At 36.0% G+C, this 18,136-nt stretch overlaps 3 protein-coding genes and 2 pseudogenes across 5 annotated transcripts in view; 3 read left to right on the plus strand and 2 right to left on the minus strand.

Annotated features, from left to right (window-relative positions):
- Window positions 1-423: 423 nt before the first annotated feature.
- On the minus strand, window positions 424-2,172 carry LOC148554151 (uncharacterized). Its single transcript, XM_088495013.1, has one exon. The coding sequence runs from the start codon at window positions 1,753-1,755 to the stop codon at window positions 424-426; it is 1,332 nt and encodes a 443-aa protein (XP_088351139.1). The 5' UTR covers window positions 1,756-2,172.
- Window positions 2,173-5,089: 2,917 nt separating this feature from the next.
- On the minus strand, window positions 5,090-10,004 carry LOC107605923 (S-adenosyl-L-methionine-dependent methyltransferases superfamily protein). Its single transcript, XM_088493937.1, has 10 exons — window positions 9,866-10,004; window positions 9,622-9,795; window positions 8,885-8,953; window positions 8,610-8,719; window positions 7,763-7,885; window positions 7,593-7,685; window positions 7,309-7,377; window positions 7,077-7,165; window positions 6,872-6,969; window positions 5,090-5,657 (listed from the first exon to the last, which is right to left on the minus strand). The coding sequence occupies exons 1-10, from the start codon at window positions 9,956-9,958 to the stop codon at window positions 5,481-5,483; spliced, it is 1,095 nt and encodes a 364-aa protein (XP_088350063.1). The 5' UTR covers window positions 9,959-10,004; the 3' UTR covers window positions 5,090-5,480.
- Window positions 10,005-10,372: 368 nt separating this feature from the next.
- LOC107607702 (3-oxoacyl-acyl-carrier synthase-like protein (Protein of unknown function DUF455)) lies at window positions 10,373-12,142 on the plus strand. The gene is made up of 4 exons (XM_088493938.1): window positions 10,373-10,558; window positions 10,673-10,792; window positions 11,048-11,278; window positions 11,626-12,142. Exons 1-4 carry the CDS (start codon window positions 10,373-10,375, stop codon window positions 12,001-12,003), a joined length of 915 nt encoding a protein of 304 aa, XP_088350064.1. The 3' UTR covers window positions 12,004-12,142.
- Window positions 12,143-12,376: 234 nt separating this feature from the next.
- Window positions 12,377-16,118, plus strand: LOC107605922 (LEAF RUST 10 DISEASE-RESISTANCE LOCUS RECEPTOR-LIKE PROTEIN KINASE-like 2.5; annotated as a pseudogene). The gene is made up of 3 exons (XR_015891957.1): window positions 12,377-13,471; window positions 14,438-14,485; window positions 14,753-16,118. The product of XR_015891957.1 is annotated as an LEAF RUST 10 DISEASE-RESISTANCE LOCUS RECEPTOR-LIKE PROTEIN KINASE-like 2.5 (transcript).
- Window positions 16,007-18,136, plus strand: part of LOC107608246 (uncharacterized) — a 30,791-nt pseudogene continuing 28,661 nt past the window's right edge. Inside the window, exons 1-3 of the transcript XR_015892437.1 lie at window positions 16,007-16,062; window positions 16,362-16,440; window positions 16,553-16,666. The product of XR_015892437.1 is annotated as an uncharacterized LOC107608246 (transcript). The remainder of the gene's footprint in view (window positions 16,063-16,361; window positions 16,441-16,552; window positions 16,667-18,136) is intronic.

Raw genomic sequence — 18,136 nt, forward strand, 5'->3', positions numbered from 1 at the left:
TTAGGTTGCTGAACTGGATGAGATACTAAAATTCGTAGGACAGATCGATCCCTCACACATAAAACGACGTCGTCCCCTTCCACACTTCGCACATATTTTTGAAAACAAATAAACACCAACAACTAAACACAATTATAGCCTACCCTAACAAACCCTACAACTAAACACATTATAGCCTACCCTAACAAACCCAACAACTAAACAGGGTATATGCTAATTCAATAAACACCAACAAATAAACAGATTATAGGCTATCTCAATAAACACCAACAACTAATCATATTATAGGCTATTTCAATAAACACCAACAACTAAACACATAAAGGAAAGTAAGAGTCTTACCTTTTGCTGGTCGGACATAAAATTCTAACCGAATTGGGAGGCATCACCCAGATCTTCCTAAAGTAGTGTCAGGAACCATTTCTATGACTCTTTGGTCTCAGATCTTGCAACAGCAAATGCCACAACATAGAACTGGTTGTTGGCATGCTGGGTCACTACTGACAGTAACTGGCCTCCATGGTATGTCTTAAGAAAGGCTCCGTCTAGATGGATGAAAGGCCTACATCCATTCTTGAAGCCTTGCTTATAGTCCTCGAAGCAGATATATATCTTGTCAAAGACAGGGAGGGACTGAGGGATAGGCTTCACATCAATTCTTGCTATCGACCCAGAATTACTCTTGAGAATCTCCATCCCATAATCCCTGAGCTTTTCATATTGTTCTTTTTCGTTTTTCACTAGCCTTTCCTTTGCTTCCTTTACTGCTCTATATACCATCTTTGGATGCACAACTAAGTTAAACTCTTCTCTGAGGAAATCAATTGCCTCATCAGTTGTCATATGAGGTTGACTTCCCTTTCTCTTTTCCACCTTCTTACTGATCCAGTGTTGATCAGCAGCATTACTATCCAGATCTCTTGCGCATGTGTGCTCAGACTTGTAAGTCTTAACCTGGAAGCATAGCAGTGTCTTGTTGTAAGATAGATGTGCCAGCCATGGACAGCTTTCACCTCTGCAGGCAACTCTCACCCTTTCCTTGTCATTTTTTATCCACAACAGTTCTCTCCCCTCAGCTATGAACATATCTTTGACAACCTCTTTGAAGCCATCAATGGTTGCAAACTTGGTACCCACCTCAAATCTCCCCTTTCCAAACTCATACTCTTCATTAAAGATTGGAAATTCATGCTTGTCTCCCTTATCCTCTGAGGATACTGGTGTGTGAAGGTCCTCAGATGCATACTCATAAACCGGGTCATCATCATCTGAATCCTTCTCATTCACATAGAGCCCTATTGGAGGCTTGTCATTGGGCTGCACAGATGGGACATCTTCTTCAGCATGCACAGCAGCACCAGTTCTTTGGGGATTGACATTAGGCACACTTCCTTTGGGCTTGGCTGTAGGCCTGTTTCTTTTCGGCTTCGCACTAGGCCTAGTTCCTTTGGGCTTGGCAGCTGGCCTGGTACCTTTGCCATCAGGCACACCTGCAGTCTTTTTTCCAGCACCTCTCTTGTTCCCACTTGACTCTGTCCCTAGCCCTTCCTTGACAGTGACCCTTCTTTTTGGCAGCATTTTCTCCTTTCCTTTCAGAGTTCTTCTTTTCTTCATAACATCATTCTCCTCATCACAGCTAGAAGAGTCGTCATCAGAAATAGTTCCAGTGCCATTCGGAGGAGGTTTATACAGCTCGTCCTCCCCACTACCATTCCCATCCCCTGCTGTTGATGGTGATGAGTGAAGCTCCCACATGATACTGTCCACATCAACTGCATCATCAAATTCTTCCAGCCCCTGTTCGGCAGCAGCATCTTCTTCCACAATCTATGGCTCATCAACAGGGTGATCGAAGTAAATGTAGAACTCGTTGCTAGTTGAATTCCTCATCTTGTTCTCTCGCATTTCATTGATTCCTGCATCCCCTCTCAGAATGTGCAGTCCAGACTCAAGATCATTGCTGGTTGGGTCATATCAATACACTGCCTTGTATGTTGCATAGCCTAGACCCTTAAATAGTGTAACCAAATCCCCAAAATTCACAAAGTCCAAATCCATCTCTGGAAAATTTTCAACCTTCCCACCAATATACTGAAGAGTGCCACTGGGTCTTCTACCAAAATGACCTCCATGGTGAAAAACAGGTACAACATATATATCAACCATCTGCATTATGCACAGATATAGCAATCACACATACCCTAGATCAAGTGCCTGAGAAATTTAAATCAGTTAAATCCTTATAGAATTTTTTCCAGTCTCATCCCCGAAACAGAGCATGCGATCATGACTAACCCCAACCCCATGCATTATATTCTACCAAATAGTTAAACACGAACAAACAGTATATTCCACTAATACCCTTACCTCTGTAGCAGACGGCAGCTTCTTGCCAGACGAAGCATGTCAAACCCTTCGCCACCCGCAACGTCCACTGAGCACACAACACCTTCTCAACGAGTTGAAGACGTTCTTTTTTCAGAGGGAGAAAGAAACTGTTTGTCTTCTGATAGGGTTTTCAGTAATTACAGGTGTGGCTTCTGGGTGTTATGGGAATAACATTATCTGAATAGGAGTAAGGGAAGGGGACAACGTTGTTTTGTGTGTGAGGGATCGATCTGTCCTACGAATTTTAGTATCCCATTCAACTCAGCAACCTAAACGGACAGGTCACACTCCCTGCAGCCACATCAACCTTCTCGGGTGATGTTTTCCAACCTAAATCAACGGAGAAGTTCAATGATTTTACAAGGTGAGGGGGTTAAAAGTATTTTCAAATCTTAAGGGACGAAAATGTCCAATTTTAAAAAGGTCAGAAACCGATATATCTTTTACTCTAATTTTTAAGATTTTCATCCAACTATGATTTCAGAGAACATAATTTCCCTTCCTATTTGTCATTTTTTTCCCTTTCTTTTCTTTTTAGTGATATAATTTTCCTCCCCATTTTCATGGCTTTACCTATATGGCTTTATGATTTTTTATCTTTCGGAAAACATAAATAAGTAATCAGTGTTATCTATCATATTATATTTAGAATTTAATTAGTATATGTTTTAATTAAACAAATTATTATAAAACAATGCATAAAATTTAATTTTAAAATTAATAATAAAAAATTTAATTTAAAACACATATTAATTAAATCTAGTATATTATTCATATATTGTCAACATAAATACGATTGAAAAATCTAAATTATTTTTTAATTATTTTTTAATTATAAATAAAAAATTAAAATTTTATTTTGAATATTTTTTAAAAATAATATATATTTAACATTTTATTCTTTTAAACATTAAAAAAATAAATTAAAACTCTAAATCATTATTCTAATGATTTAACCAAAAAGGAGATCGGATTTGGTTGGAAGATTTTCTTCAATTTAAGGACACATTCACCGAAAAGCCTTAAAGGATATCACACAACAAATGACATGAATTTTAAGGGCAGCAATTTGGTTCCTCAGCAATGGAGAGAGTCCCATCACAATCATTAATGCCAACCACGCGCAATTGCCCTGATTTACCAATATACCCTTTGATCTGCATTATTAACTCTGATCTAAAAACATTACAATGAAAATCTTCCAAAACGATTATACCCCACTACCCTCTAACACGGGCTTGGAAAGAAGAAAAAGTTGAGTGATTGATTGTGAAATTGTTATTAATAAGTGTACTAAAATATTAACAAACTTGAATTGACTTAATAATTAGTTCACTAATTCATTTAAATAAATATCAGGATTTGATTTTCGTCTTGTGCATCTAACAATTTATTAGTCAATAACAAATTCTTAAATAGAATTTCGATCTGTGACGTCTTAATCAGTTGGACTGAAGAATACCATGAAAAATAAAAAAAAATGTACTAAAATATTTATTTTAAAATTATTTAAGATATACAATTTTAGAAAAAAATGTATTTTTTAACAATGTTTTTATGTTAATCCACTTATTAACTACGTTGTGTTTTTTTAAGTCTTCAACTAGCAAATTGGGTTGTTAGAGTAACATTTATCTATTTATTTTTATTGACTCAAGAATCAACCAGGAGTTTGGATATGTTGGTTGATTTCTCACCCATGTACATGCCTATGTGTTTATGACACATTTCTTATTCTTTAGTCTTTTTTATTTTATAATTTTTTTAACCAATGTTTGTAATGATTAGCGTACAGCTGTTTGATGACAAGAATTTCATTAGCTTTGACTAAATTAGGTGGGTGTTAAAGCAGTCTTGGCATTTGCTTTGGCAATTTCCTTTACCCAACTAAATCAACCCAAGTAAATAATGAATAAAAAGAATAAACAAATTACACTGTGCAATTACTAACATAGTTATGAAAATTATCTTTATACAGAGGTAAACATTTATCTAAAGAGTCTCAATGAGCTTATGCTATAAATAAGAGTCAAATTATTTTATAATCTATAAACATGATTCTTTTTCGTTCACTGTATAATTCATTCAAACTCGTGCCTCATATTTCTAACACTTTTAGAGTCTGACACAATGGGGACAGAAAAACCCAACAAAAAGCTAACAAGCACAATATGCAAATTAACGATAAACTAAACCCCGGCATGATGATTACATAGTAAACAATGTTAGTAATGGAAACCTAACTGCAATTTCTACTTTAGCCAATATATAGTATGAACACTAAAAAACAAAGAAAGGCAAATAGGGTTAGGGGTGCACATGGGCCGGGTGAAGCCGGGTTTGATGTGACCTAGACCCGACTCGAAATATACACCGGGTCTATTTATTAGACCCGAACCCGGCCCTAGACCCGATGAAACCAATACACTTTCGGGCCACAATTATACTGGGTAAAAACTGGGTAAAAACCGGGCCGTTAACATTACATTACGTTGATACCTTCTTGTAAGCTAGCATGTAAAAATATCCAAATTTCCAAGACTCCAACCATTATTTAACATGGTAAAATTCACTTAGAAAAATATAACAAGAACCAACCATTCTTCAAAATTAAAGCATAACCACAATCAATACTAAAGTATAACCACAATCAATACTAATATTATCTAATAATACCAAATATTTAAATCAATACAAATAACACAATATTATGCATTAGTCTAAAGTCTTATACATTTTAAATATAAAACATTAACTTATAGTTTTATAATGACTAATAACACAAAATATTAAGATTTATAATACTTAAATTCCACATAAGAATAGTCATGATCCATCACTAATAACACAAAATATTAATTGTGTATGATGACCGGGTCACCGGACCGACTTCGGGTGACCCGAGCTATGGCCCGGACCCGACCCGAAATAATGACCGGGTCTATTTTTGAGACCCTTACCCGGCCCTAAACCCGATGAAATCACACCAAATTAGCCCCAAAATTGTTCGGGACCGGGACGGGCCTTCGGGCCGGGCCGGGCCGGGTCTGTGCACCCCTAAATAGGGTAAACCCCCCAGACCATAGGATTAGTCAAAGTGCCTCTGGAAAACGTAAATCAGGAGGGCCAGGGCCCAATATCCCTTTTTGTTCGCTAATCATGCCCAGCCCAAGAGTAGGAGGAGGAGGCGGTGGTGGAGGTGGTGGTGGTGGTGGTGGAGGTGGTGGCTCCATCTGTGCATTTATTTCATCATCTCTCCAACTTGTTCCCTGTAAAATAAAGGATGACTACCACTCTCCCTCCAAAGTATATTATTATTACAAATAAGAAAATGGATGCCAAATAATAATATTTTTTTAATTGCAAAATGAAATGAGTAATTTAATTAGAAGTCACATCTACACAAATGAGAAGAAATTTCTTGTATGTCATTCTGAAAACGAAATAAGGTCAGTAGTTGCTTTCGGTGTGGAAAGTATTGGGATCATACATGAACATAGGATGTACTGATGTAGCTTATAGCCTATGGGTCACAGCTTCAGTTGATTATTATTTATTTTATAATTTAGGTTGATGAAGTAATTACTTCTTAACTAATTTATCGCTCTTGGGAGGAAGCTATGCCACTTATTATTACCGACTTTAAGACTTTATGCTTTCTTTAATTATGTATTTATGTTGAAGTCAAAATAGTGTGACACCACCCACCAGGCCACTGGAACTTTACTTTACGTTTTCATTTTTGACATTTTATTATAGTTTAATTTATATAAATTTTTTGAAAGTTTAATTAATTTTTTCATGTTTCTTTAAGGTATGTTCCCACTTCCCAGCATGTACGACACGCCACAAAACATGCAGAAGAGGATTCATTAAAAGCAAAGGAATAATTCATACACTTTTTAAAAATATCGGTGTTAAAAAATGGAAACTTTTTACTGATACAAAAAAGGTTTTAAACTATGACCACAAAACATGTTCATCATAAGCTTTTTCCTTTAACCAGAAACCCTTTTAAAAAGCAGGGTATGAACGAGTTAGAATAAGGGCCCAAAAAAAAAAGAATAATATCTAAAGTCAGTTCTCAAGAAATTTTTAATATAACATTTTAATCCTCTATGAATTTTGATCACCAAATCAGTCTCTAATCTTCTATTTTGTTAGACAAATCAATCTTTACATCAAATTTTGGTAAAAAGTTAAACAATTCACTCCCTATCATTATTTCATTATTTAATAAAGACATATCAGTTCCTAAAAACTTTTAAAATTCTCAAATTAGTCCCTCCGTATAAACGAAAAACCTAATGTGAAGGCTGATTTGTCAAACGTAATAAAGTTTGGAGACTAATTTGATAATTAAAATTTGTAAAGTGTCCGACTAAATATTTCCAGGGACTAATTTAGGGTATTACTCAAAATAATAAACAAAACCTAGCGTGACATATGCTGAAAAATAATATTCAAAATTATTGATAATTACCTCATCAAGATTATAAATTGGTTCTTGGATTAATGGACTGGCAATTGGAGGTGCAATATCTGGATCAGGCTTTTGAAATATAAATGTTGTATAGAGACCTGCATTTGAATGGAAACTCAGTTCTCCGTTTAACTACAGGTGAAAGTGAAACCAAGAAACTTTGTACTAGGTAATTCATGGTCAAGAGAAACAACTAATGCATTACCTAGAGCATCATATGATCGAGGAAGAAGTCTTCCCCTAGGATCCAATAGGCTTGGAACATAGTTCATTAGCAACCCTGCCAATTGTGCTCTTTGAGCAATTAGAAAGATGAAGAAGGAAGTTATATAAACAAAACAGTCTTAACTACAAAATTGCGAATAACACACTATGTATACTACAGTTGAAGGATTTGGAAAAATCATTATTCCTACATACAAGAATGCAAAGCCAACCTGTTGTCATCATAAAACTCGGTTAGGTTTTGTATCTCCACATACTCAAGACCAGCTTCTCTGGCCAACCTGAGTTTCATAAGAACACAAGTCGAATCAGTCTAAAAGTGGAAATTGATTATATGAATGTAACAAGTACAAAAAATACTGAAGTCAATGTTGTTCCTTCATGAAAACAGGTTTGGTAGGTAGTATTAGAGATTGACATCAATATGGTGCATTGGCAGCAATCAATGCAACAACTCACAGAGTATCAATCTTAGGTTATTAAGTAAGATGAAAACCTGATGAAGCTTGGAAAATGAACCAAGCAATGGGTTTCAGCAGAGGCATCACTGGCAAATTTCAGCTGGTATTTCTTCCCAAATAAGGGAAACCTGGAAAGATCGGACAGGTTACATAGCGAAAGAGAAGAATTGGTAACATAAAGTTGAACAATTGTGGAGATATATACTTTTCTTCTTCAACCTCAAAAGTGATCATGTAATTCTCTGTCCGAATGCAATTGGGAACAATATTTGGCTTCATGCTGCTGCCTTTGTTGTGATATGCTTCAACATTCTTCTGATACTTGGCCCTATATGGCTACAATGTTACCAGAATCCAGCATATTTTGGTATAAAGACCTCATGCAGACTTCAATCAATGCTCAGAAATGTCATACATGGATGGAAGTATGGAAGCACCATAAGAAAATAGACGGAAGCAACTACAAATAGAAGAAAACACAAATGTCTCATAAATAAATCATTCATTGTCTAAATCTGGACCTCTTCTGTGCACTTCTCCTAGACACTAGATGATTCTTCTCCTTTTCTATTAGGCAGAGAGTTTTCATCATATGTATAAAGGTTGAAACTAATTAAGGTTGAAACTACTTAGAGCATTTATAAGGGCATAATAAAGAAGAAAGAAGACTGAGATATCTAGGACATAATTGTTGCAAACCAAAGACACGGTTTATAGACCTACTATTTATTGTCACTGATAAACAGGTACTCCAATGCTGCTACTAGGAAAATCAGGCCAAACAATCTAGGCGCAATTGCGCAAACATTAGACCAAAGACAAGGAAATATTAGTGTTCTCAGTAACAATCTAAGAGCAGATATGTCGGTGAAAACTTCATAGGTGTTTTGGCTTCACTTAATAACTACTTAACACATCAAATCACCAATCCAGTTCTCATATTGTGTGAATTTCATTTGGACAGCAGACCAAATAAAAAAATACAAAACAAGAAAGAGAGCACATGCAATTACATTCAAGAATATTAGACCGTTGACAAATAAGTCTCATACCATATGGTAGATGAGTCAGGAGTAATACCAAGAAAATAACCCCCTGGCTTCAGTAGAGATGACACATTATGCAGGAGTCTCCGTGCTTTCTCTTCAGTTTCAAAACACAGCTGCATTAGAGATATTAATCAGAAGTGGAGCAGCAACTAAATTTTAGTGGAATAACTAAAATAGAAATAGTGTAAGGACAAATGTTAGAAAATAAGATATCATCCATAATGATCCAATCAGCAACTATAATGCTTCAAACCATCATTTGGGAGTGAATATCAAACCTGCAAATGCTGCAAACAGCAGACAAAATCAGCCACATTGGTCTTCTCCAAATGCACTTCTAAATTCTCCTGTTAGAAAAGAAAATGCACAATATAAGATCAAAAAGACTAATGGATTAGGCTCATTTTTACTCCAACTTAAGGTGGTAAAATAAAGTATGAAACAACCTCAGGAAAAAGGTGTCAAAAAGCACATATCTCACACAATACAGATCTTAGCAACAATTAGCTTTTATCTGTCCTTTTAAATTCTGCCTAGTTTACACCCTTTAGAATCACAGTTGCCTCAGTGCACTCAACCACACTAGTTCAATTTTTTCCTTTGGCAATTTATCCGTGTGCTCCACATAAAAGTTTGTAGTTTTGAAATCCTCATATATCATACATACTAAAACAAAGTTCCATTCTGCTTATACATTGACAACATTATCCTATAGAACCACAAAATTCCCCCCTAAAAGGGAAATATGAATACGCAACACAAAAAATATACTCTATGCAACAAAACAAAGATGAAAATCAAATTCAACGAAGAAGGTAAGAATACATGTTCCCCCTGGCTTCTCAGCTGAAAAAGGTTACTACAAAATTACTATGAGAAAGGAATAAACAGTGACAATTCCGTGTGCCCTAAATTCATGTACCATGTAAACAGCTCAAATGAAAGCTATGCTAAATAAGCGAGAATAAGAAACATACAAACATAACTGTGTAGAAGAAGAAGAAAGAAAGCTCACTGTGCAAGGGTCAAGGTCAAAGAACTCGGCAGTGAAGGATTTGCGGTGAGAGTCCCAGGCTTCCCGCAAATTGTCGAGAGAAGAGGAAGAGGCATCGATTCCAATGTAGTGGCCAATTTGTGCCTCCATCCATTTCTCAGAGTCGCCGCCTCCGCCGCAGTACAAGTCACAGACCTTCAACGAAGAGAGCGAGTGAGTGATGAGAGAAAGAGAATGATGAGAAAGCGAGTGAGAGAATGCTAACCGTGGCGTAGGGGTGAGCGAAGATCTTGATAAGAGCCATCTTCGCAAAATCGTAGAGGCGTTGCAGCGTCGACTCGCTCCTCGAAGAAGTCATTCTTCATCCACCATGCAAAAGGAACCACCACTCTCTCCCCCACCAGTCCACCACCCTCCACCGCCAAGCACTTTCCGGTTACCGGTGTGTTTTGTGCCTTGTAGTCAAACACCTTCAAATATATTTACTTATTGTTTAGTGAATTAGGTAATATTGAATCAGGTATTAACGTAATTTCAAATATTTTATTATTTTAATCTATAAAAAAATGATTAATAAACATTTTAATACCAATAAAAATTAGAATGAAAAATCGAGATTCAAACTTACACAATAAAAAATTCACTTTAAAAGTTTACCTCATGTTTTGACTCAACATCACCGTCGTAGTGAGACGTTGACGAAGCATATTATTTCCCAGAACGAAGCTAACAAAACTCGAAATTTGATTGGCAACGAAGGAGGAGAAACCAGATGAGCTCGCACGAAGAAGAAACCTTAGTGGAAGCAGCGCTTCGAGTTCTGAACACTGCCGACCCTTTCGAGAAGGCTCGACTCGGCGACTCCGTCGCTTCACGGTGGCTCCACGGTGCCATCGCTCTTCCCTACCACCCTTCTCGAAACCTACCCGTCCCTGATCGCCCCGCAAGGCTATCCAATGTAAGGGTTCTCTCGTTCTTCTGTTTTTGGGGTGCCACTGCCATGTGTTTGATGAAATGCCTCACTCGTATTACGTCGCTGATTTTGTTTCTTTTGTTTGATTATTGTTGGCAGGTGAAGTTGGTGGCGCCGAGTCTGATGCCGAAGCTTGGCAAAGCCGGCAGCTTGCAGAGCAGGATAGCCATTGTGCATAGTCTTGCTCACACTGAAAGCTGGGCCATTGACCTCTCTTGGGTATTCTTCTCTAACTTCTTCCATTGCCTTATCTTTCATTTTAGAGTTTAATTAACTTTTTATGTGGCAGAATATGTATGTTCACGGTAGATAATATACGTTATAAACTTTGTGACACTCAGTTTATGAATATTTTATATTTAACTAAATGTGTTTCACCCTCCTTCCAAAGCATTTGTTATTGTGTTTTCTGGAAGACATTTGCTTTGAGTTTGCACGCAGCTGCGAAGATATATATAAAATTATTTTTTGCAGGATATAATAGCTCGATTTGGCAAACAAGAAGCGATGCCTAGAGAATTCTTCACAGATTTTGTGAAGGTCGCACAAGATGAAGGGCGACACTTCACCCTTCTTGCTGCAAGACTTGAGGAGCTAGGGTCTTATTATGGAGCATTGCCAGCTCATGATGGCCTTTGGGATTCTGCTACTGCTACTTCCAAGGATTTACTATCACGATTAGCAGTTGAACATTGTGTCCATGAGGTGTGTCTCACATTGAGCTGTGGTATTTTATGGATATGTTTTATATTTGATGCTTGGATTTGTCATTCTAGAAACCAAGATTGAGTCAATAGGTCGCTTATGAATAATTTTGTTGGCAGGGGAGTGATGGAGTGCATGAGGAATCATCAGATTTATTTATTTTTATTGTATTTTTATTTTATTTTTCTAATTTTAGCAGCTCTGACTATATATTTTTTTAATTAAATTGGTGTTTCAAATAGTTTGTTAATGCCTGTAGTGATATGTAGGTTTGTCCTACTTCCTTTATTTATATCTCCCTCTCCCTTTCTATCTAAAATATAGTACCTTTGTGAGTTTGAACACAGGCCAGAGGACTTGATGTGCTGCCTACAACAATCTCTCGTTTCCGCAATGGTGGGGATGACACTACAGCAGAGCTACTAGAAAGAGTAGTTTACCCAGAAGAGATTACACATTGTGCTGCTGGAGTGAAGTGGTTCAAGTATCTATGCCAGAGGTCCAGAAAGCTGGCCCCAGACACAGAAGAGCAAGAAGTTTGTTCATTACAAAATGAAATGACCACAGAGCAGAATGAAGTGATTCAAAAGTTTCATGAAATAGTGAGGACATATTTCAGAGGACCTTTAAAACCACCTTTTAATGAGACAGCAAGAAAAGCTGCTGGATTTGGTCCAGAATGGTATGAACCGCTTGCTGTTAAAGAGGCCAACCAATCATTGTAACCAACATATTTCCTGATTTAATTAGGTTTCTTACTGTTTATATTTGGCAGGTAACTGTGAATCTTATAACACATAAGGTCATTTATGTGCTTTTCTTTTTCTGTTTCTTTTATTCATATATTGTATTTTGAATTTGCCCTGATTCTGCCTTCTCTTTAACTTAAGTTTTTAATCCATAAAATTAAGAATGCTGAATTTTTATTTTATTTCCTCCAAAATATGTTCTAAAAGCTAAAAAGTCAAAGGATAAGTAAAAGTCAGTATCATAAGCTTAAAAGATAAGAATACTTAATGGGACATACCTAGAACGAGTCCAAATTATGTATATGTCAATGTACAAAAGAGTGATACATATTGTGTGATTAGATTAATTAAAGTAGTTTCTAGGAAATTTCTGAAGCTGGAAGGTCTCATAAGTCACATTACAAAATATGGTCAAAACAACATATGTATGATGACTTGTGAATAGAGTTGTGAGACAGTGATGGTCAACTCCTCTGTGGAGCACATACGTTTCCCGGAGACTTCGTTGTAAGTCCTTGTGAATAAGTGGTGCTGCGATGTGAAGCAAGTGAATTCTTGTTATATATGTTTTTAAATCTATATCTGTAGTCTATTGTTATTGATGTGTACACCAAATTAAAGAAAATGTTATCCCTTTGTTCATTTTTGTTACCCCTTCTACTGCTGCTGGGGATCTCTTTATATATTTTCAATAATATTCATTACTCCCGGTGGGATAGCAAGGTGGCAATTGATGCAGACAAAAGAATGTGTTCATCTGGGTGGTGTGGGAGGCATGACATAAGGTACCCTTTCAGGCTGAATAATAGTAGTCCAAGCCACTGTGGTGATCACAGGTACACCCTCTCTTGCGAGAATGATAACCAACTCTTTCTCTATCTCAAATCAATCAAGCTCAAAGTGCAGTCAATTAACTACAACAACTACACAATCCGACTAGTAGATGCCAATGTTGCCCTGCATACCCATAATCACTCTTCTCTCCTTCCTTATTCTTTGACCTCCTCCAATTTCAGCAGAATGGGTTATGAGCAATATCAATATCGGTTCTATACACACCATTTTAATGATGGTATAAGCTTGATAAAGCAGATGTTATATGTGAGGTGCCCACCATATGGAGTAGAATCTTCTGCTGCTGCAAGCTGCATGAATGGATCTTATGCGCTTGGGAGTACAATCTATGTCAGTGATATTGATAAAACTCTCCAGGATTTGGCATTCGGAGACTCGTGTCAGATAGAGTGGATATATCTGACTTCATGGCCTACCGAAATCAAACACAAAAACATTTCATGCACAGACATCCATCATATGCTGCTTTCTGGCTTTGAACTGTCTTGGTTGCAAGCATATTGCAATAATGAGACATTCTTTGCCATGCTAGGTGATCATAACAACATCGTTTGTTTTAACAATCACATAAGCTCTCTGCATCAAAATTGTAAGTGTGTTTCTACTAATTTAACTAATATCTACTTATTCGTATATTTGATTTGTTATAGTATTCTTGTATCTTCTTTTTATAAAGTTTCTCATACTTTTAATTTAATCATTGGTTTAAAATTTGTTTTCATTTTTTTTTATCTAAATTTTGAAAGTATTAAAAAAAAGGCAGCTTAATGCACAAGTATCCCGCGTTAACGCAGAATTTGAAAAAGGACTGCACCCAAATAGTATAATGTATGCAGCCTAACTTAATAACCACGACTTGAACCCGATCATAGGGAGTTGCTCCAAGGCTCCCAAAATTTTAAAAGTAACTAATTTTAGTTAATAAGACACCTACCAATTTCACAATAACAGATTATGTGAATACTCATTCTATAATCTTATAACGTATCGTAACAATTCCCTTTTTGTACAAGTTCTCTTCTGTGCTGTTGTTCAACATTGCCTTGTCTAATTTTCTTCTTCTACATTTCTAAGAAAATAAAAAACTTCATATTCCTTGTACTAAACAATTCACGAGTATGTTGATATAATGATGAAACGAAAGTGTAACTTTTGTATTCGCATGTATTGTTTATTTATTGAAAAAGTAAACTATAAAATATGAGAACAATGTCTTCATTTAAACTTAATTTCTTAAACTAAATTATCCTTTTGACTCATAGCTGGATAATTTTTGCTAACACGTGATAAGGTATGTGTTTTTCATTACAAAAACAATTAGCCATTAAATTAGCATTATTATATAATTGTATATATTCACACATTTTTTAATTAAACAATCAGCTACTAGAATAATTAAACTTGCTAAAATAGAATAATTAAACATGTATGTAGTAGTATACTAAAAATTTTGTATAAAATACAAAATCTATATATTTATAAAATAGTTAATAGATGATTATTTTTTATGTATATTTAATTTGATCGTTTATCTTTTCACTTTTTATTTCTACAGTTGCAGTTGTACTTTCAATGATTGCTTTTGGTCTAGCGGATGGAGCGAGTAAGCCTTGCTTTCCCTTTGCGGCTTGAACCTACGTACTTATTTTGTTTTATTTTATGCATAGGTTTATAATGACATCGTGGAATTTATGAAGGGAACACCATTAGAATTTAGCAGTAAAAATGAGAGAGGAAAAAAAAAACTACCATAGTTTTAAAGGCTTTTCTTAAAATAGCATATTAAGTTTAAAATCTTGCCATTCAAATTTAAACGTGTTAAACTGAGCGAAGTTATGATTTCTCAACTATTTTTCCATCTTCTTTACAGTTTTGTTTGTTCTTGCCAAATTTGTACTTGGAGCTCCATGCATTGTTATCTTCTGCATATATAAATGGAGACGAAGACATTTATCGATATATGACAGTATCGAAGATTTTCTGCGAAGTGACAACAACATCATGCCAATTAGATACTCCTACAAAGAAATCAAGAACATAACTGGAAAATTCAAGACTAAACTAGGAAATGGAGGCTATGGCTCTGTCTTCCAAGGAAAACTTCGAAGCAGTCGTCTTGTAGCTGTTAAGGTATTGAATAAGGCCAAATCCAATGGCCAGGAGTTCATCAATGAAGTTGCTACCATTGGAAGAATTCACCATGTTAATGTGGTGCAACTCATTGGTTTCTGTGTGGAGGGATCAAAGCATTGTTTGGTGTATGAGTTAATGCAAAATGGCTCTTTAGAAAAATACATATTTTCACCTCAAGAGAGTGCTTTAAATTCCTTAAGTTGTGAAAAACTGTACAACATTTCTCTTGGAGTGGCACGTGGTATTGAGTATCTGCATAATGGTTGCGACATTAAAATTCTGCACTTTGACATTAAGCCTCATAACATTCTTTTGGATGAGAAATTCAATCCAAAAGTCTCTGATTTTGGACTTGCAAGGCTTTATCCCACTGATAAAAGCATTGTGTCTCTGACCGCAGCAAGAGGAACCATAGGGTACATGGCTCCTGAGTCTTCTATAGAAACGTCGGCGCAATCTCATACAAAGCAGATGTTTATAGCTTTGGGATGTTGTTGATGGAAATGGCTAGTAGAAGGAGGAATTTGAATGCTTTGACTGAAAATTCCAGCCAAATATATTTCCCTTTCTGGGTTTATGATCAATTGCAAGATGGGAGGGAAATAACAATAGAAAATGACACAGATGAAGAGATGAAGTTGGCAAAGAAAATGATGATTGTGGCATTGTGGTGTATACAGACAAAGCCTAATGATCGACCTTCAATGAAGAAAGTTGTAGAGATGCTGGAACAAGATGAAGAGTTATTAGAAATACCCCCTAAGCCTTATTTCTATCCACTTGATGAACCTGCCCATGAAGTTGGAGAAGATAGCAGTTCAAGGGTATCCTCTGATATGTCATCAGTTGGTGGTTCCAAAGAATAGAACTGTTCTGTTTGGACTCTGATCCGATATAAATTTGCAGGATCTGCATCTATCTTTTTTCCTTGGCTTTCATATATATGTGTATTTCTGAGGTATATGACAGAATCAATTGATTTGATTACTATATGTTGAATTTGATAGAATCAATTGTTCAAGAGGTTTGTGTTGGTCTCAGATTTTGGTAATAAAAACTCACTACTTATAAGAGACCAAGTACAAAATTAAATTATGTATTAGGATTCCCCATTTCTTCCAATAAATGTATTTTCTTTTGGATTCAATGCTACTAGGATTATGATTTTATTTAATTTGTTGCTAGCTAGGCTACCGGCAGAGTTGCTAGAATTAGTAGTTTACACAGAAGAAATTACAAATTTGTTGTATTAAAGTGGTTCAAGTATGTATCTCAAAGTTTCATGCAATAGCGAGAACAAATTTTGGAGAACAAAGTTTCTGAACACTGCCGACCCTTCCGAGAAGGCTCGACTCAGCGACTCCGTCGCTTCACGGTGTCATCGCTCTCTCCTACCTCCCTGATCGCCCCGCGAGGCTCTCCAATGTAAGCATTCTCTCGCTCTTCTGTTTTCGGTTGCCACTGTCATGTGTTTGATGAAATGCCTCACTCATATTACGGGATAATATTTTTTCTTTCCTTTGATTATTGTTGGCAGGTGAAGTTGGTGGCGCCGAGGCTGATGCCGAAGCTCGGCAAAAAGCCGGCAGCTTGCAGAGCAGGATAGCCATTGTGCCTAGTCTTGCTCGCCTTGGCCATTGACCTCTCTTGGGTATTCTTCTCTAACTTCTTCTATTGTCTTTCTATTGTCTTACCTTTTGTTTTGTTGATTTTTAGTAAATCGATAGTTTTTCCATATCTAGTGGTCTAAACCTACTCCTACATACGAGTACCAGTTTTTTAAAAGTGTATCAAAGCGTCTTCGATTAGACAAGTTTTGACAATAAAAATAAAATAAATTTGTAAAATATTAAATGAAATTTAAAAATAAAAGTTTTCAAAAAGTAAAGACATGATAAATGAAAAGGCTTGTACCAAAATCAAAAGGGAATAGTAAAAGCGCCTTCAATTAAATCAAAGAACTTTAAAGTAAGTAATAGAATGTTAAAAGATAAATTAAACAGGGAAAATAAAGAATGTAAATAACATAAGATTAAATGAAATATGAAGTTTACAAACATAATTAAAATTAAAAGAAAGAAGAAGGTGGAAGGAACCATATAAAAAAAGGAAACTCGATCGCAAACTCAGGGATTTGCTGGGATGTGAGAGTGCTAGAGTGTTTTTCTGAGTAAAAGTTTCAACCCTTATTCCCTAACACTTCATAGTATTTATAGATTATCTTACATAACGGTTAATTTGACTACAATTAATTACAATTAAATGAAGAATTATAAATTTGAAATACAATCACTCTTGATAACCGTTCCTACTGCGTGATTGTAGATATTTTCAATATTTTCCTCGTGTGATTTAAGCCACAAACTTTCCTGCTTCCACAATTATTCGATCAACTTTTCGAAAGCTTTATTCGATTTTCTCGAATCGAATCTCTTACTCGATTTAGCTTACTCGATCGAAATCCAACTTGATGCTAATTACTTCCAATGTTGTACCCACATGCGTGTAACCTTCGAGAAACTACACTTAACTTTTTAATCCAACTCATTCGTATCGAGAACATTTTTCGATCAACAAATTGTCCCATTGAATTAATGTGATTGTTTTCGACAATATTATCGAAAAAATAAAGCACTTAATCCAAAAATAAATTAGCAATAATTATCATTAAAACCTCCATTACTACTGTTTAACTCGACACGTCTCCCGAGGCTTACGCTCTCTCTCTCACCACTTCATCTTCCCCACGAAGTTACTTTTATTCACATTTCCTCTACAGTAACGACTACAGTGACACTTTAAATCCATCATTCTTACCTTCGTTCAAACTTCCTGAACCCCATCATTCTCTGAGTTTTCTCTATACCCTAAGATTTCTTCACAAAATCTTCAGTCTTTATTCTTGCTGAAAATGCCTGGTTCTTCTTCTCAAACTACCACCCAAGATAAGGGAAAAGGACACGAAATAATACCGCCATTCCCACCAGCTCTTCGCATTCTCAACCAAGTCAATGACGAAGTCATCGACGATCCTCATTTATCATCCAAAGACACCAGAATCCTAATCCCTTTCACCATTGGAGCCGAGACACACTGTTTTCTTGGACCAATTGAATCTCAA

Source organism: Arachis ipaensis, chromosome B7 (assembly GCF_059453495.1).
Source record: "Arachis ipaensis isolate K30076 ecotype BB chromosome B7, ASM5945349v1, whole genome shotgun sequence".
Lineage (NCBI taxonomy): Eukaryota > Viridiplantae > Streptophyta > Magnoliopsida > Fabales > Fabaceae > Arachis > Arachis ipaensis.